This window comes from Sciurus vulgaris, assembly GCF_902686455.1.
Source record: "Sciurus vulgaris genome assembly, chromosome: 6".
NCBI lineage: Eukaryota > Metazoa > Chordata > Mammalia > Rodentia > Sciuridae > Sciurus > Sciurus vulgaris.
The window spans coordinates 35,335,447-35,362,797 of record NC_136466.1 but is presented as its reverse complement, the minus strand read 5'-3'; the positions used below and the strand labels follow the sequence as shown (position 1 = coordinate 35,362,797).

Sequence of the window (27,351 nt, the reverse complement as noted above, 5' to 3'; positions counted from 1 at the left end):
AACACATGACTTGGTGGATTAAGTTTCCAACACATGATTTTGGGGGAACATATTCAAACAATAGTACTGAGAAACCAAAGTAGACTCCATGTTTGGATCTTTGCCTGGGTTCATGGCTATCTTCCCTGCCTGTGGAAAGAGGGACATGAGGCAACCAAAAAGCCCAGCAGAAACAGAAGGCAGGCCACCAGCACTGGCCTTGAAATGCTTTTGTTTATCCAGTAATTGTCTTAGGAAATCAGTATGTACATTTGGATCCTGGTTTGCTGAGGACCTGTCCAGGGAGGTTTGGGGCTGTCCTATGGCCTAGGGTGATGCCTGTGGGTACCCAAGCACAATGAAGGAAACGTGGGTGAACCCACTGCTCTGGGTTGGGTTCAGATCAGTGTCCCCTGGAATATAGGGGGTCAAATGCAGAAATGTCCTCTAGGATGTAATAGAGAATATCTCTTCAAAGAACAGTGCCACAGGGGATCCCACTGGGCAAAGAAAGGAGAAAGGAGGAAAACAATGGATACATATGCGTGGCATAAGTAGGAGGAAACCAGGAAAGTGGCTAAAGGGCAAGAGGAAGGAAGACTCCTCTTTCACTAAATACACTTTTCTACTGTAGGTTGACTATCCCTTATCCAAAATGCTTGGAACCAGAAGTGTTTCAGAGTTGGGATATTTTAAGATTTGGGCTTATTTGCATATGCATAATGCGTGTCTTGGGAATGGGACCCAACCATGAATACAAAATTCATTTATGTTTGCTATACACCTTATGTGTGTAGACTGGAGGTAATTTCACACCATACCTTTAAGGCGCCTGCAATTTGAATGCAACCTATCACATGAATGAGGTCAGATGTGGAATTTTCCATTTGTGGCATCATGCAGGCACTCAGGAAGTTTAAGATTTGGGAGCATTTCAGATTGCAGATTTTCAGATTAAGGTTGCTTAACCTGTATTTGAATTTTTAAATGATGTTTATGTATGATATATTTTAACAATTTTACATTAATGTGTTTTTTTAAAAGTCTTGCTCAGAGCCAATGATGACAGTTAGTCCAGGAAGTTCTGGGAACTTGCTCAGATTCTCACAGGTGGCTTTTGTCATCCATGTCCCTTGATGGCAAGCAAGCCAGAACACAGCTGCCTTCTTCCCTGAGAGCTGCCAACTGTAGTCCTACCTGTGCCTGTGTCGCTTAAGCCAAAGTCCTAGAGTCCTGGGTTCCCTGGACCTCTCCACTTCTCCCTTTGTCCTGGCCAGGAGTATGTCTGGGTGAGCCTAGGTCCCGCTGTCTCCCTCCAGGGTATCATTGCAGAAGAGAACAAGAACTTGCAGCCCCAGGGAGATGAGGACCCTGGGAAATTCAAGGAGGCTGAGCTGAAGATGCGGAAGCAATTTGGGATGCCTGAGGGTGAAAAGCTGGTTAACTACTACTCCTGCAGCTATTGGAAGGGCCGAGTGCCCCGGCAGGGCTGGCTCTACCTGACTGTCAACCACCTGTGCTTCTACTCCTTCCTGCTGGGGAAGGAAGGTGAGCACCAGCCGAGGCAAGTGGGTGCCAAACAGGGATGCCATCCCTTGCGTCACAGCAAAGTTGTCCCCCCAACTCTGTTTATCCCAGCCCCTCCTTATCCTTAGCTCCCCTGTGCCCTGGCTATCCTGACCTTGCCTCTGGGAAGTTCCCTGCCTCTCTAGACTGCCAGCGTCCCTGGTGGGTTTCCTCCTCTCAACCCAGGACATTCTGTCCACACATGACCATCCAAGGAGTCTCCCTGAAACCTAGATGCCACCTTATTTCATGACAGGAACACCCAGACTTGAGCCAGCCACACACTGCTCCAAGCATACACCTTCTCTGAGCAGGCTTGTACCATGTCTACAACACACTAGTCAGATTCTTCACACGCTGACTTTACAGGCCTCCCCCTTTTTGTTTAAGTCAGCTTACTGAGGACACACAACTTCCCTGAGTACTTCCACATTATGCAATACCTTGGGCATGTGCCACTGCTGTCACCTGCTGCAGGTCCCTCCTTGCAGGATATAGTGGCCTCAGCACGTCAAGCCACAGTCCCTGGCATGGCAGTCAGCTCCCTCTGCTGTATTTGTCACCCCCAGAAATAGCTCCTAGACCATAAGCTATTCACAGTTGTCAGGAGTCATTGCTATTCCCCAAGCCTGTCTCCCTCCACGCCTCCCTCTGCCATAGCTGCCCTTCGCCCTCCTGCCCTTACTACTTGCCTGTCAGGACTGCAATGACCAGTCACCTCCTTGTCAGGCAGGGACCAGTGTCCTTCCCTGTTTGGTCATAACATGTTGTGACTTGGTTCATGCATCACTGTGCTCCCAGTCAGTGGAGCTCCTCAGGGCCAGAGTCTCAGCTAGTTCACCTCTGCACATTTGTTCCTTTCACTCTCCAGTCATTCATGGAGCAAGTGTTCATCGAGTGTGGTCGGTCTGGGAGGCATTGGAGGTCCCTGTGGCCAGTCACTCCTCATGGAGCATGTGTCCCAGCAGAGCCAGGCTCAGGCACTGAAGGGTAAATGGTACCCTCAAGGAGCAGTTCCCTCTGGGGTCATTTCTAGGAACAGATGGGAATCAGGAGCTTCACCTTGTTCAGTTGTAATCAGTGGTGCATCTGTCCTTGTCGGTGTTCAGTGAGCCTTGTGGTACAGTGGGTGGACATCACACGCCTAGAGAAGAATGCCACCCTGCTCTTCCCTGAGAGCATCCGCGTGGACACCCGGGACCAGGAGCTCTTCTTCTCCATGTTCCTTAACATCAGTGAGACCTTCAAGCTCATGGAGCAGCTGGCCAACCTGGCGATGCGGCAGCTGCTGGACAACAAGGGCTTTCTGGAGGACAAGGCCCTTCCCAGGCCCATCCGGCCACACAGAAACATCTCAGCTCTGAAGCGGTACTTTGCCCTCCCAGGGGACAGTAGGATCCCACAGCAAGTAAGGGTGGGCACACCTAATCCAAATCCACTGACCCTGCCTTTTGCCCTGCACTTGGCTGAATGTGTGGACCTGGAAAGAGTCTCTACATTCAGCCCTCACAAATTCCCCATTTGAGAAGGAGGCCAGGTAAAGGCCATTGAGTATTGCACAGGGGGGCATATTGGCCTCCAATACCAGTATCTCTAGGAGATACCTATAAATACTACTAAGGAGGAAAAGTTTCCTCCCACTTTACTTCTCACAGCCTGTGGTGGGAAAATGTTCTTACCATCCCTAGTTCTCAGACCAGGACACTAAGTTGCAGAGAGATCCCTCAGGTGGTGAATGATCAAGCCAGGAAATGAACACCTCAGTCAGGGTGCCCTGAGGTCCCTGAGGAGGCTGTCTGAGAGGCTTTGGTAGATCAGGTTATACAGCCTCCATCCCATCATGATGGACAGTTCTCTTCCAGACCCTTGGCCAGATGGCCCCTCACAGCCATGGGCCCAGGCCTCTGGAGCCTGAAACCAGCAGGGGAAATGGACCATGTGCAGGTCTGACGTCACTGCATCCCTCTGGAGATTGGTAGAGAGGTAGATCATGATGGCTAGCCTCTACAGACCACTTTTGTTTGAGTCTCAAGGTTGTAGCTTCATGAGAAAATTGAAAGGCTGGCCATGGTCTCAGAAGTTTCCAAGTACACAGCTGTGATGGACATAGCCAGATTCACACTGGTATATTCAGAGACCTCATCCCAGCCACACCATTTCCTGGGTTTCATTCACAGACCATGGTGTAGGCCCACAGTGCACCTTCCAGATCAGGATGTTTTGTAAGATGTCACTCTCTTGATATAAGTGATGGACTAACCTTTAGGACCTTCCAAAAGAAAACACGCAGGACTGGAACTTGGCAGTTTCCATCACTGTCAACTGGGGTACATGGTCAGACTGATCCAGCTGCTATAAATCCAAGGCAAGCAGGAGGCTCTCTTGGGATTGAAGAGAGATATTTATATGGACAGAAAAGGGGTGAGGGCTAGGGTTCCAGACCACTTCCCACAGCCATCAGACATACTAGTAAAATTCTATTAAGCACAGCTACCACATTTTGGTTTTAACTCCTCTTCTCCCCATTAGGAGGATTTGTTTGGGTTTCAAGGCATGTGAAGTCTTCCCAGGGTGCAGTGAGCTCTGGGCACTACCTACCCTTCAATACTGAGTGACATGTCACACACTGCCCAGGTCAGCCTCCAGGTGTCCTTTGAAAGGACATATTATGTGCTACCATTTTTTGCCTGGTTATGTGAGTATTCTACATTTTACTTGGTCATTTAACATGCATCTTTTTTTTTTTTTTTAATGTATCAGGGATTGAACCCAGGAGCACTTAACCCCTGAGCCACATCCCCAGCTCTTTTAAATTTTTTATTTAGACAGGGTGTCGCTACATTGCTTATAGCCTTGCTAAATTCCTGAGGTTATCTTTAACCTTGCAATCTTCCTGCCTCAGCCTCCTGAGCCACTAGTATTACAGGTGTGCAACACCATGTCTGGCTTGACATTCATCTTTAATTGAACTCTAAAATTTCCAGGCATGACTTGTTTACTGTAGAACCCCAAGGATCCTGAATTCCATATGGAAACTGTGGCCCCCTGTTGACCTTGACTCTTGTCCCACTTTTTCCTACCTTGTTTCCTTAGAGACCTAGATGCCCGAGCCAAGAATGAGTGTTACCGGGCCACATTCCGGCTGCCCAGGGATGAGCGACTAGATGGCCACACAGGCTGCACCCTGTGGACACCATTCAACAAGGTGCACATTCCAGGCCAGATGTTCATCTCCAATAACTATATCTGCTTTGCCAGCAAGGAGGAGGATGCATGCCATCTCATCATACCCCTGAGGGAGGTAAGCATCCTCTGGTCAAGGGTCAAAGGCCCTTCAAGCCCCATGGGGTCATTCAGGCTGAGACCAGCTTCATGCTCTTGGGTCAGAACTCTATGGATAATCATGGAGGAGATTGCTTTGGCCAGCACTGACCATCCTGAATACCTGCTCCATGATGCCCCAGCCACGGGGCTCACTGGGGCCACTTGGTAAGGTCCTCTGAATGTCTAGTGGGCTCTTGGATTTCACTCCAATTGTGCTCTTCATGCCCTCCCTTCAGAAAGTAGGAGTCATCCTTGATTCTGACAAGAATCAAGCTTCCTGCATCCTGACAAGACATCCTGACAGACATTCTGTCAGCACTGTCTCCAGAGCTCATTCCTTCCTCTTCATGGTCTCTACCTGGGACATCATCATCTGCTCAAGCCGCATCAGGGAGGTCCTAACCACACCCTTTATGACACATCCTCCCATGGTAGCCACCAAAATTTGAAATATCAGTCAGGACAGTGGCGTCCCACCTAGGATTCTCCAGTGTTTCCTTATGGTTAGAAGAATCTCCAACTGCCTCCTGTGACCTATGAGGCCTTCAGTGAGCCATCTACCCACTTTCAGACCAGCTCGTGCATGCCTCACCCATGCACACATACACAATCATACATAACACATGTACCACAGACATACTACACATGAACATGCTCCCATGCACATATGACATACACATACACATGCATACAGTTATATAAACCACACAAATACACATTCACACACATGTGCAGGTAATACACCATATATTCACATATACACGCCATACAGTTTCACACATAAATCTGTGTACCCATACAAGCTCTGCACATGTGCAATATACATATACACACATACATGCACACACTTGCATATACATATCACACACACACACACACACACACACATACATACACATACATACATTCACACACATGTCCCAATTCCCACCCTGCTCACTCTATCCCAGCTTCTCCAGCCAGTCTCACTCCCACTCCATGATGGTTGCTGTGCCCTCTGCCCTGGTCTCTTCCCCAGCTCCTTACCTGGTTGGACCAGGTTGCAGGGCATTCAATGCCTCCCTGGAGGTGTCTTTAGTGTACAGTACCCAGTGGCCTTCCACTTGACCTGTTGCCAACACTTATCCCAAGTGCTTAGGCTTAGTCTCTGTGTCCCTTGTTTGTCCCATGCCTTTCACCCCTATGTTGCTCTCTTTACACCTCAAAGGGGGTCAGAACCAGGCTCCTGACATGCTGTCAAAACATGTTCCTTAGCACAGACTTGCAGGGAGGAGCGGTTTGCTATGCTTCAGAGAAGTAACTGGTAGTCTTTTGAGAAGCCAGTAGGGGGCAGCAGCTGAGCTGAGCACCAAACATTTTATATTATCATCCTTGTATGGCCCTGCAGGGCCAGAGTGCTCACCCCTGTCAAAAGACAAAAAGGGAAAGTTAGATTTGCAAGTGTCTTGCTGAGGGTCACGTTGCAGTAAGTGGCAGAGTTAGAGTCTGAATCCATTTGGGCCACTCTTGGCTTTGTGCCCAGGAGGGTAGCCCTAGGACCACCGTGCTCTTCTCACAGTCACAAAGCACGCCCCCGCTTACCAGCTAAGATGCAAATGCCCAAGACTGCTTTTGCCTTCTTAGGTGACCATTGTTGAAAAAGCCGACAGCTCCAGCGTCCTGCCCAGCCCTCTGTCCATTAGCACCAAGAGTAAAATGACCTTCCTGTTTGCCAACCTAAAAGACCGAGATTTCTTGGTTCAGAGGATCTCCGACTTCCTCCAGAAAACACCATCCAAGCAGCCAGATGGAAGAAAAGCCAGTGTTTTGGACCCAGCCCCAGAGGTAAGGAAGGTCCCTTGGGAACAGCCAGTTTCAAGTTATGACTACGGGAAGGACCAGGGCAGCCCCTGACCTCCCCACTAAGCTCAACTCCTGTGGTGCCTGTTGTGGGCCTCAAGCTGGAGGGCGACTTTCACAACATCCTGATGACATCATGCCTCTCTGTCCACTCCCTCCAGTCCTCCTCACTCTTGCCCAGCCTACCTCAAGGCCCATTCCCTATGAGAAACCTCTGGCTGAATCAGTCACCCTCATCTCCATCCTTTATGAACTTTTGCTGTACTGAGAGTAAGGGCCATACTGTTGAGGCCTGTCCTCCTTGGGTTTATGCACATGGCATATGCTTCATCCATCATTCAGTCTGAGGCTCTTAACAGGGAAAGACTCCTCTTTTGTTTGTGGTGCTGAGGATCAGACCCAGGGCCTCAGGCATGATAGGCAAACATTCTACCACTGAGCTACATCCCCAGCCCAAAATTACTTTTTAAAGGCTTAACCACAGTATCATTATCATGATTCCTTAATATCATCAAGTTTTTTTTATAGCTGTGCCTTGGTAACCATGGGGAATTGGACCCAGGACCACCCCCTCAAACCCCAACATCCATGGATGCTCATATCCCTTATATAAGATGGCACTGTATTTGCATATTATCCCATACACATTCTATAATATACTTTAAATCATCTCAATGATTTACAATGTAAATGCTATGTAAGTAGTTGTTCTATTATATTGTTTAGGGAATAATGGCAAGGAATTAAAAGTCTGCACATGTTCAGTATAGATGCAATTTTTCTCCTCTGAACATTTTTCCATCTGCATTTGATTGATTCCACATATGAAGAATCCATGGATGCAGAAAGATAACAATTCACATTTCTTCAAGTGCAGGTGTACGTTTTACAGTTTGATTGTTTGAACTGAGGTACACTAAAATCATCCATGCATTACAATTGGTTGATGTGTCTTAAACCCACCCACCTTTTTTTTTTTTTTTTTATGGTACTGGGGATTGAACCCAGAGGTACTTAACCACTGAGCCACATTCCCAGCCCTTCTTTGTATTTTATTTAGAGACAAGTTCTCACTGAGTTGCTTAGGGCCTTGCTAAGTTGCTGAGTCTGGCTTTGAACTTGAGGTCCTCCTGCCTCAGCCTTTTGAGTTGCTGGGATCACAGGTGTGCACCACAGTGCTCTGCTTTAAATTTCTCTCTCTCTCCCTCTCTCTCTCTCTCTCTCTCTCTCTCTCTCTCTCTCTCTCTCTCTCTCTCTCTCTTTCTCTTCCCTCCCCACCCCCTTGCTCTCTTGCAGTATTTTATTGAAATTTGGGCTCTTTATGCTGTAGAGTCTCTCATAGTCTGCTTTTCTGGTTTTTATTTGTTTGTTTGGTTGGTTGGTTTTTGGTTTTGGGGTTTTGGTTTTTGGGTTTTTTTTGGCAGTACTGGGAATTAAACCCAGGCCTCGCACATACTAGGCACATGCTGTACAACTGAGCTATACCCCCAGCCCCACAGTCTGGATGTTGTTGATTACATCCCCTGCAGGTTCTTAACAAGTTCCTTCATCCCTTAATATACTTAAGTAGGTTGAGCAGTGAAATTCAGAACCTCCATCAAATTTAAGGTAAACTGATTTTTGTTTGGGGCAGGTCTACCTGTAGACAGTATTAAGGCACTGTGGACCTCCAACAAGAAGTATACGACACCTTGCTACCTTTTTACGTGCTAATAGCACATGGATGAGCATTACTCAGATCCATCCATTCATTAGAAACTGCAAAATGGCATCACTGATTCTACCATTCCTTCCCATTCATGGGGATACTTGCATGAATAGAAACTTTCCCTTGTTAACTAGTTGGTTACCCCAAAGCACAGTTCATATAAGAAAGACAGAATATATCTTTCAGTCTTTCCTTTTATTTACTAGTTACCAAAGTGATGATCAGTTGGTTTTTTAGCATCCTCCAAATGTGACCAATTAGTTTTTCAAGTTTATTTCTTAGTGTAATTATGACCCTCTGAATCTAAGCAACCTGATTTGTATCCATCCATTACAGTCATTATTCTTACTCCATCTGTGACCAGAGGGGGCTTATTCAGGTTGGCACCTGAGTCTCTTTGACACGATCCTGGTGGTTTTTGATGGGTTCCTTGCTTTCTGGAATAACAAGATGGGTATGCTCTTGGTATTCAATCTAAATTTGTGGAAAACCTTAACCATTGCAAGATTTTGTATAGAAATGCACAAATTTGGCTTCTCTGAAAAAAAAAAAAAAACTCATCAGGGCTGGGGGGGGGTAGCTCAATGATGGAGCACTTGCCTAGCATGTGAAAGGCTCTGACTTTAATCCCCAGCACTGCAAAATACAAACAAAAAAGAAACAGCAGCCCTACACTACAAGACCCTGTTCCCACTGGGCAGCATTGGAACTCAGTGAAGGCATATGCCATCCAGCTCTCTAGAGCCTACCTGGTCAGGTCTGTGTAGTCTTTTAAATTTCCCACCCTTATAGTAGATGCTCAATAAATTCTTTCTTTTTTTTTTAATTTATTTTTATTGTTAACAAATGGGATACATGTTGTTTCTGTTTGTACATGGAGTAACAGCATACCATTTGCATAATCATAAATTTACATAGAGTAATGAGGTTTGATTCATTCTGTTATTTTTTTCCTTCCTCCCACCCCTCCCACCCCTCTTTTCCCTCTATACAGTCCCTCCTTCCTCCATTCTTGCCCCCCTCCCAACCCCCCCCATTATGTGTCATCATCTGCTTATCAGTGAGATCATTCGTCCTTTGATTTTTGAGATTGGCTTATCTCACTTAGCATGATATTCTCCAATTTCATCCATTTGCCTGAAAATGCCATAATTTTATTATTCTTTATAGCTGAGTAATATTCCATTGACTATATATACCACAGTTTCTTTATCCATTCATCAATTGAAGGACATATAGGTTGATTCCACAGTCTGGCTATTGTGAATTGAGCAGCTATGAACATTGATGTGGCTGTATCTCTGTAGTATGCTGATTTTAAGTCCTTTGGGTATAGGCCAAGGAGTGGGATAGCTGGGTCAAATGGTGGGTCCATTCTAAGTTTCTAAGGAATCTCCACATTGCTTTCCAGAGTGGCTGCACTAATTTGCAGCCCCATCAGCAATGTATGAGTGTACCTTTTTCCCCACATCCTCTCCAACACCTATTGTTGCTTATATTCTTGATAATCGCCATTCTAATTGGGGTGAGATGGAATCTTAGTGGAGTTTTGATTTGCATTTCTCTTATTACTAAAGATGGTGAACATTTTTCCATATGTTTGTTGATTGCTTGTAGATCTTCTTCTGTGAAGTGTCCGTTCATATCCTTAGCCCATTTGTTGATTGGGTTATTCGTATTCTTCGTGTAGAGTTTTTTGAGTTCTTTATAGAGTCTGGAAATTAGCGCTCTATCTAAAGTATGAGTGGCAAAGATATTCTCCCACTCTGTAGGCTCTCTCTTCGCATTGCTGATAGTTTCCTTTGCTGAGAGAAAGCTATTTAGTTTGAATCGATCCCAGTTATTGATTCTTGCTTTTATTTCTTGTGCTATGGGAGTCCTGGTAAGGAAGTCTGATCCTAAGCCAACAAGTTGAAGATTTGGACCTACATTTTCTTCTATAAGATGCAGGGTATCTGGTCTGATTTCAAGGTCCTTGATCCATTGTGAGTTGATTTTTGTGCAGGGTGAGAGATAGGGGTTTAGTTTCATTCTGTTGCATATGGATTTCCAGTTTTCCCAGCACCATTTGTTGAAGAGGCTATCTTTTCTCCATCGCATATTTTTGGCCCCTTTGTCTAATATGAGAAAATTGTATTTATTTGGGTTTGTGTCTGTGTCCTCTATTCTGTACCATTGATCTACCTGCCTATTTTGGTGCCAATACCATGCCATTTTTGTTACTATTGCTTTGTAGTACAGTTGAAGTTCTGGTATTGCGATACCCCCTGTTTCATTCTTCCTGCTAAGGATTGCTTTAGCCATTCTGGGTTTCTTATTCTTCCAGATGAATTTCATGATTGCTTGCTCTATTTCTGTAAGGTACGTCATTGGGATTTTAATTGGAATTGCATTGAATCTGTATAGCACTTTTTGTAGTATGGCCATTTTGACAATATTAATTCTTCCTATCCAAGAACATGGGAGATCTTTCCATCTTCTAAGGTCTTCCTTAATTTCTTTCTTCAGTGTTTTGTAGTTTTCATTGTAGAGATCTTTTACCTCTTTGGTTAGATTGATGCCCAAGTATTTAATTTTTTTTTTTGAGGCTATTGCAAATGGAGTTGTTTTCCTCATTTCCCTTTCAGCTGTTTCGTCGCTTGCGTATAAAAATGCTGTAGACTTATGTGTGTTGATTTTATAGCCTGCTATTTTGCTGAATTCATTGATGAGGTCTAGAAGTTTTCTGGAGGAGGTTTTTGGATCCTCTAAATATAGAATCATGTCATCAGCAAATAGTGACAGCTTAAGTTCCTCTTTTCCTATTATTTCCCTTTAATTTCTTTGGTCTGCCTAATTGCTCTGGCTAGAGTTTCAAGGACAATGTTGAATAGAAGTGGTGAAAGAGGACATCCCTGTCTTGTTCCCATTTTTAAAGGGAATGGTTTCAGTTTTTCTCCATTAAGAATGATGTTGGCCATGGGCTTAGCATAAATAGCCTTTACAATGTTCAGGTATGTTCCTACTATCCCTATTTTTCTAGTGTTTTGAGCATGAAGGGGTGTTGTATTTTGTTGAATGCTTTTTCTGCGTAAATTGATATAACCATATGATTCTTATCCTTAAGTCTATTGACATGATGGATTACGTTTATTGATTTACGGATGTTAAACCATCCTTGCATTCCCGGGATGAACCCCACTTGAACATGGTGCACGGATTTTCTTAATATGTTTTTAGATACGGTTTGCCAATATTTTGTTAAGGATCTTTGCATCTATATTCATCAAGGATATTCGTCTAAAATTTTCTTCCTTGATGTGTCTTTTCCTGGTTTGGGTATGAGGGTGATATTAGCTTCATAGAATGAGTTTGGTAGGGTACCCTCCTTTTCTATTTCCTGGAATACTTTGAGAAGTATTGAAATGAGTTCTTCTTTGAAGGTCTTGTAGAACTCGGCTGAGAATCCGTCTGGTCCTGGGCTTTTCTTGGATGGTAGATTTTTAATGGCTTCTTCTATTTCATTGCTTGATATTGATCTGTTTAAATCGCGTATGTCCTCCTGGTTCAGTTTGGGAGGAGCATTTGTCTCTAGAAATTTGTCAATGTCTTTGGTAGTTTCTATTTTGTTGGAATACAGATTTTCAAAGTAGCTTCTCATTATGTTCTGTACCTCAGTGGTGTCTGTTGTGATATTTCCTTTTTCATCACAAATTTTAGTAATTTGAGTTTTCTCTCCTCTTTGCTAGTGTGGCTAAGGGTTTGTCTATTTTGTTTATTTTCTCAAAGAACCAACTTTTTTTGTCAATTTTTTGAATTGTTTCTTTTGTTTCAATTTCATTGATTTCAGTTCTGATTTTAATTATTTCCTGTCTTCTACTACTTTTACTGTTATTCTGTTCTTCTTTTTCTAGGGCTTTGAGCTGAAATATTAGGTCATTTAGTTGTTGACTTTTCCTTCTTTTCTGGAATGTACTCCATGCAATGAATTTTCCTCTTAGTACCACTTTCATAGTGTCCCAGAGATTTTGATATGTTGTATCGTCATTCTCATTGACCTCTAAGAATTTTTTTATCTCCTCCCTGATGTTTTTGTTATCCATGTTTCATTCAGTAGCATATTATTTAGTCTCCAGGTATTGGAGTAATTTCTGTTTTTTATTTTGTCATTGATTTCTATTCTCAGTCCATTATGATCTGATAGAACACAAGGCAGTATCTCTATTTTTTTTGCATTTCCTAAGGGCTGCTTTGTGGCATAACATATGGTCTATTTTTGAGAAGGTTCCACATGCTGCAGAGAAGAAAGTGAATCTGCTCGTTGATGGACGGAATATTCTATATATGTCTATTAAGTCTAGGTTATTGATTGTGTTATTGAGTTCTATGGTTTCTTTGGTTGGTTTTGTTTGGAAGATCTATCTAGTGGTGACAGCGGTGCATTAAAGTCACCCAGAATTATTGTGTTGGGTCTATATGATTCCTGAAATTGAGAAGGATTTGTTAGATGTATAGGGATGCACCATTGTTTGGGGCATAAATATTTACTATTGTTATGTCTTCCTGATTTATGTTTCCCTTAAGCAGTATGAAATGTCCTTCTTTATCCCTTCTTACTAACTTTGGCTTGAAGTCCACTTTATCTGATATAAGAATGGAAACCCCTGCTTTTTACTGAGTCCATGTGCGTGGTAGGTTTTTTCCCATCCTTTCACCTTTAGTCTGTGGATGTCTTTTTCTATGAGATGAGTTTCTTGTGGGCAGCATATTGTTGGGTCTTTCTTTTTAATCGATTCTGCCAGTCTATGTCTTTTGATTGATGAGTTTAGGCCATTAACATTCAGGGTTATTATTGAGATATGATTTGTATTCCCAGTCTTATTCCCAGGCTTATTTTTGGTTTTTAAGTTGGCTTGGTTTCTCCTTTGAGTGGTTTTTCCCTAAGGTAGTTCCTCCCTTTGCTGACTTCCATTGTTGTTTCTCATTTCCTCCTCATGGAATATTTTGTTGAGAACATTCTGTAGTGCAGGCTTTCTATTTGTAAATTCTTTTAACTTTTGTTTATCATGGAAGAATTTTATTTCATCTTCAAATCTGAAGGTTAATTTTGCTGGGTATAGGATTCTTGGTTGGCAACCATGTTCTTTCAGAGTTTGAAATATGTTGTTCCAGGCCCTTCTAGCTTTTAGAGTCTGGGTTGAGAAGTCTGCTGCTATCCGTATTGGTTTCTCCATATATGTAATCTGATGCTTTTCTCTCACGGCCTTCAAAATCCTATCTTTATTTTGAATGTTAGGCATTTTCATTATAATGTGCCTTGGTGTGGATCTGTTGTGATTTTGTGCATTTGGTGTTCTGTAAGCCTCTTGTATTTGATTTTCCATTTCATTCTTCAGGTTTGGGAAATTTTCTGATATTATTTCATTGAATAGGTTGTTCATTCCTTTGGTTTGTATCTCTGTGCCTTCCTCAATCCCAATAATTCTTAAATTTGGTCATTTCATGATGTCCCATAGTTCTTGGAGATTCTATTCATGATTTCTTACCACCATTTTCTCTGTTTGGGCAACTTTATTTTCAGGATTAAATATTTTGTCTTCATTGTCTGAGGTTCTGTCTTCCAAGTGGTCTAGTCTTTTGGTGATGCTTTCCATTGAGTTTTTTATTTGGTTTATTGTTTCCTTCATTTCAAAGATTTCCATTTGTTTTTGTTGTTGTTGTTGGTTTTTTTTTTTTTTTTTTTTTTTTGAGAATCTCTATCTCTTTGTTGAAATGATCTTTTACTTCCTGCACTTGCTCTTTCAGCTTATTGGTATTATCATTCATTGCCTGCATTTGCTCTCTTATCTCATCCTTTGCTTTGCGGATCATCTTAATCATGTATAATCTGAAGTCCTTTTCTGACATTTCTTCTAACATACTGTCATTGGATTCTATTAATATAGAATCTAGATTTGTTTGGATCATTTTCTTCCCTTGTTTTTTCATGTTGTTCATGTATCTTCCCCTCTAGCAGTACAGATCTGGGGTATTTCAGATTTCCCCCTATAGGCTTATAGTGGCCCTATAGATTTCCAAAACCCTTTCTTTAAGGGGAGATCAATATTAGCAGTGCCCAATTCAGACACTGTGCAATCCTAGACCAAATAGCCCCTATGAGGACAATAACAAAATTGTCATAATAAACAGAATGAGTTCAAATATTATCTTCAATAAAACAAACAGATTTGCAATAAGGTCTGCAGTTTCAAATGGAGGACAAAGAGGATGCAGAGAGATGTAGAATGTGGCTGTTAATGGGATAAGAAAAGAATATACAGAAGTTCTAGATAATAGAAAGGGTGAGAGTGTAATCAAAAGAAATTGGATGTAAGCATGCAAAAAAGGGAGAAAGAGACTCTGAGGGAACAAATAAACAAAAGGAAAAGACAGCAAGAAAAGTAAAGAAATAAAAACAAATTTTTTCAATAAGGAGAAAAAAGAAAATCTACAGTATAACAGTCATAATAATGAAACCTCCCAGAGTTCAGTAGCCTGATGCATGAGAGGTACCTGACAATGAGCTTCAAGCCTCCAGCAGGCGTCTCAGGATGGGTTTTGCCCCACCTAAAGATCGGAACTCCGGCTTCCAGGATTATCCAAGATGGCCGCTCTGGCTTCAAAATGTGTTGGCAAACGGGGAGCTGCAGCTCAGGGTGTGGCCGTGGTCAGCAGGAGGTCCTAGAGGCGGGATGCATTTGGTCAGGCAGGAGTCCTGGAGGTCAGGTGTGTTTGGTGTGGTTGTGGGATCCTGGAGGCCGGTTGCAATCAGTGGGTCTGGGGTCCCGGTGATAGGGTGCAGTCAGTTGGTCTGCGGGTCTTGGCGGCAGGGAGTAGTCAGTCCATGTGAGGGCCCCCGAGGCAGGGAGTGATCAGTCAGGCTGAGGGATACTGGAAATGGGGCTCAGTCAGTCCGACCAGGAGTCCTACAGGGCCTGGCTGTTGTCTCAAAATGGCAGCAGCCATGTGTAATCAAACGTGCAGGTACTGTAACAGTGAACTTCCAGGCAACAGCAGGCAGCTGCCTTTCAGTCGGCGATCAGTTTGCTGACTGTTGTCGGATGATCGGGAGGTGAACCTCGAGCGTTGGGTGATGGATAGGAGTAAGGCAGGCGATGGACAGGTGAGAGGCAGGCAAATGGCAGATGATAGGTGCCTGACAGAGAGCAATCAAGAAACAGATTATCCTCTGCTTGAAACGGGAGTTACGGAGTGACAAGAAACGCAGCCTCCTCTAGTCCGCCGTCTTGGATCTCCTCTCAATAAATTCTTAAATAGGTGAAGAATGGAATGGAAAAGGAATGGGCAGAAACAGGGTTGGTAGGAGACATTAAGAAATGTTTCCTAGATGGTGGAATGAGACAAACATGGTTACCCTAGGTACATGTATGATTACAGGAATGGTGTGACTCTACATTGTGTACAACCAGAGAAATGAAAAGTTGTAGACCATTTGTGTACAATGAATCCAAATGCATTCTGCTGTCATGTATAACTAAATAGAAAAAAATGTAAAAAAAATTTTTTTAAATAAATGTTTCTTGAAGGATGTTGGGCTTGATTTGGGATTTCAAGAAAGGGTAAAGTTGGATTGCATGAAAGGGATGTGAGCAGGGTACAGGAGCTGCCTCCACCTTTACAAGGCAGAACACCATTAAGGACAGGACCCTACAGCCCAGAGTAAGCATGGACTGTAGCCTTTTCCAAACATTCACCATTGGTTCATTCAGCATATTTTTACTGTGTTCCTGTTGGGTGCCAGCTGCTCTCCTAGGCAGCAGGCATAGAATAGTGAACAAATTAAGCAAAACTTACGCTCTCTTAGAACTTATATTCTAGTGAGAGAGACACTAAACAAATAAACATATATGTCAGACAGTTACAGGGGCAATGGATAAAAATAAAGCAAGATCCCTTGAAGGTTCATAAGAATTTATGAATGGATTTTTCTATTTCTGTAAAAAAAATGTCATTGAGATTTTGTTAGGGAAATGCATTAGACTATTTTGGATAGCACCAATACCTTTAAAATATTGAGTCTTCCAAACCATTAACATGGAATTTTTTCCATTTACTTGCATCTTCTTTAATCTCTTTCAGCAACTTTTATGGTTTTCAGGGCCCATGTCTTTCACCTCTATGGTTGAGGTTATTCCTAAATATGTTAGTTGTTTTTTTGTTTTTTTGTTTTTTTTTTTTTTATGCTATCATAAATTGAATTGTGTTCTTTCCTGTATTTCTTTCTTGGATTGTTCATTGTTAGGGTTTGGGAGATATTTTGAAGGTAGGTCTGAAGGATAGGGGGATTAGACATGGGGTATTGGAAGAAGGGAGGGTTAAAGATGATACCAGGTCAGCTTCTTCAGGAACCTATTTGGAAAACAAACTCCAGACAATCAGAAATAATTGCAGTAGTTTTGGCATAAGGACTGGTGTGACACTGAAAATATTTAAGTGTCAGAATAAGGGTAGATAATGGGGATAAAGGTGACAGTATGTAAATTATATAGGCTCCATGATAGAACTACAGTATCATGAAAATATGAGCTAAATTGGACAGAATGGCACATGCCGTAATCTCAGTGACTCAGAAGGCTGAGGCAGGAGATTGCAAGTTTGAGGCCAGACTCAGCAACTTACCAACACCCTGTCTCAAAATTTTAAAAAATTAAAAGTGCTTGGGATGTAGCTTGGTGGTAAAGAGACCCTGGGTTCAATCTTCAATAACAAAAAAAATGGTGGGAGGGATAGCTAATTAACACCCCCTTGCAAAAAAGCGACCCGTTATTCTTTGTTGACCTTTATCCACAATTTCTGGGAAGAATTGCCTAAACTCACTATATTCTTTTCTCCTCTGTCAAATCTTTTTTTTCTATCAGAAAGTAGATATTTGGGGCTGGGATTTTGACTCAGTGGTAATGTGCCCACCTAGCACATGTTAGGCACTGGGTTCAATCCTCAGTACCACATAAAAATAAATAAAATAAAGGCATTGTGTTCATCTACAACTAAAAAATATTTTTAAAGTACATATTTATGTTCTGTTAGGCTCATGCTAGTAGCTTTACATAGTTCCCTTAGTCCCCACTTTTTGAAAAAAATTTTTTAGTTGTTGATGGGTCTTTATTTGGTTGATGGATCAATGTATGGTGCTGAGACTTGAACCCAGTGCCTCACACATGCCAGGCAAGCACTCTATCAATGAACCACAATCCCAGCCCTATTTCCCACTTTCTAAGATGTCAGTTGCCTGCTATGAGTAATATTGAAAATATCTAGTAATCCTTTTCTTTCTTCTTTCCTCCCTCTTCCTGCCAATATTTGTTTTAAAAGTTATATTTTTATTCTTAGTTAATAAGAATAGGGCAATCAATGAGTTTATTTTACTTTCCATATAACTTCTTAGCTTGTATTTTCCTTCTTTCCTTCCTTCCTTCCGCCACAGTGACAAAATATGTGAGTTAATCAACTTATAAAGAGGAAAGGTTTGTTCTGATTCACAGTTTTAGAGATATCAGTCCATGGTCGCTCAACCACATTGCTTTGGACCTATGGCAAGGCAGAGAACATCATGGTGGGAACATGTGGTGAGGGAGACCAGTTCACTTCATGGCAGTCAGAAAGCAAAAAGAGGAAGAAAAAGGGACTGAGGACCCAAAATCCCCTTCAAGGGCACACCCCTAGTGACCTAACTTACTTCCACTAAGTCCCACTTCCCAAAGATTTCACCACCTCCCCATAGTGCCACAGTCTGGTGACCAAGCCTTTAACACATGAACCTTTAGAGGACACTTAGAAAAATCATAGCAGGGAGGTTAACTTTTTATTTGAAGTATATAGCATGTACAATAATCCCTCCATATCCACCAGTTCCATATCTGTGAAGTCAGCCAACCATGAATCAAAAATATTTTTTAATTGTATCAGCAGGGCACAGTGGCATACTTGTAATCCCAGCAACTTGGGAGATTGAGGCAGAAGGATCACAAATTCAAGGCCAGTCTGGGCAACTTAGCAACACCCTTTCTTTTATCCTTTTTTTTTTTTTTTTTGTGGTACTGGGGATTGAACCCCGGGCCTTGTGCTTGCAAAGCAGGTGCTCTACCAACTGAGCCATATTCCCAGCCCCAGCAACACCCTTTCTAAGGGCTGGGGATGGAGTTCATGGAAGAGCACTTGCCTAGCATGTGCCAGGCCCTGGGTTTAATTCCCAGAACTGGAAAAAAAAAAAAAAAAAAAAAAAAAAAAAAAAAAAAACTGCACTGAACATTTACAGTATTTTTTTCTTGTCCTTTTCCCCTAAACAATATAGTATAACAGCTATTTACATAGTATTTACACTATATTAAGTATTATACATCATCCAGGAGGATGTGCATAGGTTAAAGACAAATACTGCTAAAGGGATTTAAGCATCCTTGGATTTGGGGTGGAATTGTGGAACCAATCTTCTGTGGATACCAAGGGTTGACTGTATGCACTGAAATGCATAGATCATAGTGTATAGCTTGATGAATTTTCAAAAAGTGAACACAATGTGTGTGCAGCACCATTTAAAGAAAAGGGAGGGATTTTAGGGGTGATTCTAGCAAGATTATATACTGATGAAAAGGAATCCACTGCAAAGGGAACAAAACAGTGTTGAAAATTGGAGTCAGTTAGAAAAAGGCCCAGAGGTGAGAGGAGAAGGGATCCTGGAAGGGGTAGAAGAAGATCCAGGCCTGGTGTACATGGACACAGAAGCAGACAGGTGGGCCTGTCAGGAGGGTTTCCAGGGAAGACCTCTCAGATTGCTTCTGCTTTTTCTTGCTCAGTGAGATAAGAAGCAAGAAGTAAGGACAAGCAGGTGATTTTGGAGGTGTGTGCTGGATAAATGTATGAGATGGTTACCTGGAGAAAAGGGAGGGACCTAAACTAGGAAAATATAAAATCCAGCATCACTTCATGCCCACCTGAGACCAGTGAGCCTGAAAGTAAGGTGTGACTCCACCTGGGCCTCAGCAAAAACAGCCAGAGCCTGTCAGCATGGCATCAAGCTCACCATCTCTGTGGGAGCTCATGTCTATCATGAAGGATGCATCATGGAGTCTGCCTCATTCCTAGGCCCCATGTGGTGGTGCAGCCTTTGCAGGGTGTCAGCAGCCCTTGCATCCTCCCTGGATCACCCCACCATTCCTTGCAGAGGTTCCACTGCATTTCCTTGGCAAGTGGCCTAAACACACCCCTGGCCCAGACTAACATCACAGGAGCCATAACATCAAGCCTCTGCAGATTTCATGAAGCACAGGGCCTGAAAATGGAGAGGATATTCCCCAGATAAAAATGGCAGCTGCTGATGGCAGAAGTGGAAGTGGATCCCAGGGAGCCAAGGACCAGTGACCACTTGACAGCAGTGTTGTTCTTCCTTCTGGACACTCAGGGAAGAAGCTGAAGAGAGAATACAGACATGGATACTGGCTCTAGAACCACCTGACCACACAGTCTGGGAGATGAAGTGCTCCCTGAACAGGCTGGCTCCATTTGCATTGAGCTCACCTAGAAGCCAGATGCCTGTAGTACCAGCAGAGGGTCAGTATTGGCAGGCGTCACCTACACTGTGCCTGACATGTCACAGATGCTTCTATGAGATGATGGACTCAGGTTCTACACAAGATTTCCCTGAGTGGGGTCAGGGTCTTCCCATTCTCTCCAAGGTAGTGAGCTAAGACCTTATCCTCTAGCCCTGCTGGTAGGATGGAGGCTTAAGGCAGGGGTTCCAGAAATCCAGGGTAGAACCCTGGAGATCAGGACTTCCTTGCAGACCTTTTCCCCCTAATGCTCCCCTTTTCCTTCTGCCAGCCCCATATTGCCAACCTGGTAGCTTCCCAGATCCCCCACATCTAGTTCATTTCTTTTGTCCTTTGACTGTGTGAAGATCTCTAGGCTCCTATACTAGGGAGTGTTCTATAGCCCTATTGGGGTGGGGGTGTATAGGGGCATGTGTTCCCTCTAATAAAGTTCCCTGTTTATTGTTAGACCCTGTGGGGGAAAGTGTCACACAGCAGACATGCCAAATGCACTTGGAGACCCCACCTTACCCTCCCAGTTTGAGGTCAGTGGGAGGAGAACCCAGCCCTGAGTTGGCACAGTGTCTAGAGTGAACAGGGCGTGTGTCTGCTATAGGCCACACCCATCACACCAGACTTGTGGGCAGCAAAAGATAGAAACCCTGGGGGCAGTCTTAGTGGCATTGACCAGCATGGGAAGAGTCCAGAAACCCCTGGGAATGCAGGGGATCGGGATCTCAGGGAAACAGAAGAGGCCTCTTTTCTCACTCAGCAGGCGCTTGTTGGAGGAGGGCCTGGCCTGGCAGGCATCCGAAGGAAGTGTTGCATCAATTAGGACTCTAAGAAGGGCAGGCTGCTCTGGAGCAGATCTAGGGCAGCCTTTCGTGGTTAGGACCCAGTGTCATCCTTCCTGTCCCTCTGCTTTCTCAGTTCTTGGTTCCCAACTCCTTCCCCTCTACCTGCTGGTGTGCTTTCTCCTGACAGTGCCAGCAAGTATGGTTCAGTACCCACTTCTGAGCCAGTTACTGGGAATATGGCACTCAGATGGGCTGGGTCTGAGCTGGGGGTCACCTCTAATGCTGGTGAGGTCCACATAGGGCCCAAGGACAATCAACAGGTGGTGTGCACAGGGCAAATGCCAACAGCAGCTGTACCCTGAAGAGCCTCAGCAGGGTCTGTATACACCATTGCTAAAACAGGGACGGTGCCTCAAGGAGCAATAAGCAGAATACAGTGTGATGAATCTGAACTGCCTGGCACTGTCACACTCTGTCAGGGATTGTGAAAAGAAAAACTTTAGACAAATTAAATTTTGTGAGTTTTTCTGAGTAAAGAACATCTCATGAGTCCAGCAACACTCAAAACCAGAAGAGGTTCAGAGATCCACCCAGCATCCTGAGCTGTGAGCTTTTATAGGCTGAACCAGAAAGCAAAGTAGAAAAATCACCTGATTGGTTACAGCTTGGCACCTGCCTTATTTGGATTTTGGTGTGATCAGTTGGCTACCATGATTGACTAAAGGTCAGCTGCCTATGATTGGCTGAAACCTGGCTATTGGTTATAAAACTTTATAGATAGATACATACATACACTCTTAAATTAGATTTGGGTTCGTTCATGTACTAAGGTCGGTGGCAGTTTACTGCATAGGAACTCAAAGTATGGAGACAGTCTCAAGCTAATGGCCTCCTACTTTTTTTAATATAGCAGGACATTGGAGTTCAGAAAGAGGCCAGGCAGCACCAGGAGTGGTTTCTTCAGAGGGTATCTTCTTTCCTTTGCCCCAACCTCACTGAAGAAGATTCCATCTCCCCAAAAGAGGCCCCAACTGACCATTGTGGTTCGTTTAGGTTACAGAGAGGACGCATATAGATGTCCAACCAACCAGAGAGGAAATGCAGGCTGGGCTTCAGCCACAGCCTCCCCACAACCAGGCCAGGTACATCCTTCGTGCACCATGCACCCCCCATGACCCTTCCTCAGTGGTGTCTAGTACTGTGGATGAGCATGCATCAGAGGCCCCATGGGGCAGCTCAGTTGTTAGGTGCTTTCCCTTCCCTGTTTTATTTTCTAGTCTCTCCCAGCTTCTCAGGAGGTTCCAGAACTGCCCACCAGCCCATCCTCTCCTCTCAGCGGCTACCAGAGTTTCAGTGCACAGGAGGTACCAACTGCTTCCCAGGGCCTTCTCAAAGTCTTCCAGAGAAACTCTCCCATGGAGGATCTTGGAGCCAAGGGGGTAAGCTGTGAGCGCTGGCACTTCAGCTGTGAGCCAGAGCCACACCCTCAGGAGGAAGTCTGGAGCCAGCCTCTGGATTTGGGCCGTCATAGCCAGCGCTGTCCCTCAGAAGTTCTCAAGCTGACCTAGGGCAGTACCCTCCCAGGGCTAACTCAGCAGTGTGAGGTAGACCAGGCAGACTCTGGAGACAGCTACCTTTCCTGACCTGCGTGGCTACCTGCCACTGAGTAGCTCATCTTCTGACACCTTAGGATGGTGGTATGGTCCAGTCCAGTCAGACTTTGCCTGTATCTTTATCTGTAATCATTTTGAAATCTGAGTTTCCTGGCAGCACTTTCTAGATTATTTGCGTAGCAGGCATTCAACCTTGCTCAGAGAAAGGATAGTGGACTTTGTCACCCAGGTCTCAGCACTCCAAGATGCTCTTTAGCCTCCAAACCCTCTGGTTTCCTTTCCCCTCAGGCCAAAGAGAAGATGAAGGAGGAGTCGTGGAACATCCACTTTTTTGAGTATGGACGTGGTATGTGCATGTATCGCACAGCCAAAACACGGGAACTGGTCCTGAAGGGCATCCCTGAAAGTCTCCGAGGAGAGCTTTGGCTCCTCTTCTCTGGTGAGTGAAGTCTAGCTACTCCGAGCCACTCTCGGTGCCCATATTTCTCTGCGCATGGTGGGCTGAGAGTGCAGCTCTGTGATAGAACATGTGCTTAGCATGTGCAAGGTCCTGGATTTGATCCCCAGAACCAAAATAATTTCTCTTGTGAGCTCATCTAGTCTTTGGGCAGGCCTCCTAAGGTCACCCAGGCAAGGCAAGAGCTACAAGCTCTTTCACAGAGGGGAAACAGGGATCTCAGCTGTGTGCAGGGATCTAAGTCCTGAGGAGCAGATGCAGGGGCAGGGCATTATGTTGATGTGTGCACTCCTGTTAAAGTCAGGGGCAGCCTCCTTTCCTTGGAACAGTCTCTGACATTTACCCTATGGCCAGTCAGAGCATTTTAAGAGGGCAAGTCAACCTCTCAAACTTCTTAGCTAGAGTGCCTTCCCCAAGAACAACAAGGGAAATTGTCTCACACCTTGTAACTGATCCCAGAGTTCACCTCTCTTCTATGGGGCATTTATGTCTCCAGTCTGCTCTGTTATTTCTCCCCAAATACTGAGAGGAATCAAGATAGCTGCCACCTGTGTCTTTCCAGGGGCCTGGAATGAGATGGTGACCCACCCTGGCTACTATGCTGAGCTAGTGGAGAAGTCCATGGGGAAGTACAGCCTGGCCACAGAGGAGATTGAACGAGACCTCCACCGCTCCATGCCTGAGCACCCTGCCTTCCAGAATGAGCTTGGGATTGCTGCACTTCGTCGGGTGCTGACTGCCTATGCTTTCCGAAACCCCACCATCGGCTACTGCCAGGTAAAGGGGATTAACAGGGGCCCAGAAACAGCATTTCCCCACCAGAGGCTTCTAGGAGCAGGTCCCTGAGACTATGGACTTGTGTGATGGCCTCACACACCTGTGACCTTTCCCCTCCCATAGGAAGGAGCCTGACTGTGGAAAAAGACATTATTTTAAAACAATATTAATTGCTCACCTCATTCTCTTGTCATATTTTAGGTTGTCTTCTGCTTCTGATCTGAGTCTTGACAGTGTTTGGGTTTTTTATGTATATGGTAAAATATATATAATATAACATCATTTTAACCATTATTAGCCACATAGTTCAGTGGCATCAAGTATACTCACATGGTTGGCCCATCATCACTACCATACATTTGTAGAATTGTCTCATCATTCCAAAGTGAGACTCTATACCATTAAACACTAACTCTCCACTATGTCCTCCACACCAGTCCCTGGCCACCACCATTTTTCCTACTGTCTCTATAAATTTTATTATTCTAGGTACCTCATATAAGTGGAATTGTACAATGTTTGTTTTTTCGTGCTGGCTTTTCATTTAATATCCTCAAGATTCATCCATGGTGTAACATGGCAGAATTTCCTTCCTTTTTTTAAGCTGAATATCATTCAATTGTAGCTATCTACCATATTATGCTTATACATTCATCTGTTGATGGACACTCGGGTGGCTTCCACCTTTTAACTATTATGGCTATTTCTGCTATGGACATGGGTGTACAAAAAGCTGTTGGAGCCACTACGTTCAGTTCTTTTGGGTATGTATCTACAAGCAAGTTTGCTGGATCATGTTCTGTGTTTAATTTTTTGAGGGACCCCCATACTTCCATAGCACCTGCATCATTTTACATTCCCACCAGCAATTCACAAGGGTTCCAGTTCTTCCACATCCTCACTAATACTTGTTACATTCTGTCGATATTTATAGTCATGGGCGTGACAGGGTATCTCACTGTGGTTTCAGCAGCTTTTATCTTGAAATCTAACAGTGATTTTCTTGACCAGATTAAATGACTTTCTGTGTGCCATAAGTAGTATCTGAATTTCAAGGAAATAAACTCCCCAAAACTCACTTTCTGTAGGACTAGTGTTCTGTATGACCAGTGTGCTGGCTTGAAATAATTTTTAAAAATAATTTGCCAACTTTGAAGCTTCTTCACGTTATTAGCTAAGGCCATGTGTGGTCCTGATTTTGGTGTGGCCTGTGCACAGGGCCCTGTGCACAGGACACACAGCTTACTTATACATCAGTTCAGTCATGCATCACACCTCCAATGCCAGACACCACTCTGTGGAAATGTTATTTGCTGATATCCGCTTTTACTGTTTTCCTAGGAGCTAGCTGACTGTTTCTGTCAAATCGATTTCCTGCAAATTAACTTTTGGCAAATTTCCCGGAGCTGGACTGGGACAGTTTCTCATTTCTGCATGCTAGACCCTCCTGAAGGGGCAGACTTGATGATAGAAGGAGGCCAGTATCAGGGAGGAGATAGTTTTACTCAGTGGACAGCATTGTGAGCCTCCCCTCTCCTGTTCTCTGTGCCTGGCAGGCGATGAACATCGTGACCTCAGTGCTCCTGCTCTATGGCAGCGAGGAGGAGGCCTTCTGGCTCCTGGTGGCCCTCTGTGAGCGGATGCTGCCCGACTACTATGACACCAGGGTGGTGGGTGAGTGCCCCAGGAGCTCCCTTGCCTCAGCCTCCAGTTTCGTGGTAGCTCTGCATGCAGATGGTGGCCCCTCCCAAGCCCAAGCCCCATGCTAAGCACTCTCCTCCCAACTGTGTATGCTCCAACAGGCCTCATAGGCATCCTGCAGGTGCCATACAGGTGTCCTGGCTCCTGCCTTACAAGCTAGAAAGCTGAGAAATAATCACACAGAAAATAGAGACCCAAACACACCCCCAATCCTCTGCCTCCCTGGCTCAGCTCCTGCCCAGACTTTGTATGTTCCTTGGCATCACAGGAGGAGTTATTACATGTTATTACATGTTCACTGGCTTTGAAAAGTCCACCTGGAGCCTAAATTCCCATCTATCTAATTTTTCCTAGCCTTTGTTATTTTTTGTTTTGTTTTTATGGTGCTGAGAATTAAGCCCAGGGCCTTATACATGCTAGGCAAGTAGTCTGCCACAGAGATATACCCACAGCCCTTCCTAATCTTTTTTTTTTTTTTTTTTTTTTTTTTGATACCAGGGATTAACCTCCGAGCCACATCCACAGCCCTTTTTTATATTTTATTTACAGACAGGCTCTTGCTGAGTTGCTTATGGCCTCACTAAAATGCTGAGGCTGACTTTGAACCTGCTTCAGCCTCTCAAGCTGCTGGAATTACAGGCATGTGCCACAGTGCCGGACCCTTCCTAACCTTTTTTATTAAAGAAAATTTCACACATTTAAACTAGAGAGTATAGGCTGGGCATGGTGGTACACATCTGTAATCCCAGCAACTCGGGAGGCTGGGCAGGAGGATTGCAAGTTCAAGGCCAGCCTGGGCAATTTAATGAGGCCAGTCCCAAAATTAGAAAAAGAAAAAAAGACTGGGATGTAGCTCAATGTTAGAGGGCCCCTGTGTTCAAGGGTTCAATATCTAGTACAAAAATATAGATACATAGATAGATAGTATGACTTACCCATGTAAGTATAACTATTGCCCAACTTGAACTATTATGGATTCACATCCAATAAAATCTGTATCATTAAATTGGAAAGGACTCACAAAGGTTTTTTTTTGCAGTGCTGGGAATTGAACCCAGGGCCTTGTGCTTGCAAGGCAAGCACTCTACCAACTGATCTATATCCCCAGCCTACTCACAAGGGTTTTTCATTACATTTATATGTCTGTCATTCTGAGATGTCCTTCCTCTCCTGTTTAGGGTTTGGAGTTGACACTCTTAGGATCTGTTTAAGTCAACTTTTTCATTGCTGTGACTAAAAGATCTGACAACAACAATTTTTTTTTATTGTAAACAAATGGGATACATGTTGTTTCTATTTGTACATGAAGTAAAAGCATTCCATTTGTGTAATCATACATCTACATAGAGTAATGGTGTCTGATTCATTCTGTTATTTTTTCCTTCCCTCCCGCCCCTCTTATCCTTCTATACGGTCCCTTCTTCCTCTATTCTTGTCCCCTCCCACCCCCCCATTATGTGTCATCATCTGCTTATCAGCGAGATCATTCGTCCTTTGGTTTTTTGAGATTGGCTTATCTCATTTAGCATGATATTCTCCAATTTCCATTTGCCTGCAAATTTTATTATTCTTTATAGCTGAGAAATATTCCATTGAATATATATACCACAGTTTCTTTATCCATTCATCAATTGAAGGACATCTAGGTTGGTTCCACAATCTGGCTATTGTGAATTGAGCGGCTATGAACATTGTTGTGGCTGTATCTCTGTAGTATGCTGATTTTAAGTCCTTTGGGTATAGGCCAAGGAGTGTGATAGCTGGGTCAAATGGTGTTTCCATTCCAAGCTTTCTGAGGAATCTCCACACTGCTTTCCAGAGTGGCTGCACTAATTTGCAACCCCACCAGCAATGTATGAGTGTACCTTTTTCCCCACATCGTTGCCAACACCTATTTTTGCTTGTATTCTTGATAATCGCCATTCTAATTGGGGTGAGATGGAATCTTAGTGTAGTTTTGATTTGCATTTCTCTTATTACTAGAGATGTTGAACATTTTTTCATATATCTGTTGATTGACAACAAC

General features: G+C 43.8%; 1 protein-coding gene across 3 annotated transcripts in view; it reads left to right on the top strand.

Annotated features, from left to right (window-relative positions):
- The window catches only part of TBC1D9B (TBC1 domain family member 9B), a 56,638-nt gene that overhangs the window by 14,140 nt on the left and 15,147 nt on the right, over positions 1–27,351 (top strand). For all 3 annotated transcript variants that reach the window (XM_079144109.1, XM_079144111.1, XM_079144110.1), the window contains exons 4-11: positions 1,299–1,527; positions 2,655–2,913; positions 4,639–4,846; positions 6,493–6,693; positions 22,055–22,216; positions 22,679–22,829; positions 23,410–23,624; positions 25,181–25,298. In XM_079144109.1, coding sequence (XP_079000235.1) covers positions 1,299–1,527; positions 2,655–2,913; positions 4,639–4,846; positions 6,493–6,693; positions 22,055–22,216; positions 22,679–22,829; positions 23,410–23,624; positions 25,181–25,298 — 1,543 coding nt within the window. The remainder of the gene's footprint in view (positions 1–1,298; positions 1,528–2,654; positions 2,914–4,638; positions 4,847–6,492; positions 6,694–22,054; positions 22,217–22,678; positions 22,830–23,409; positions 23,625–25,180; positions 25,299–27,351) is intronic.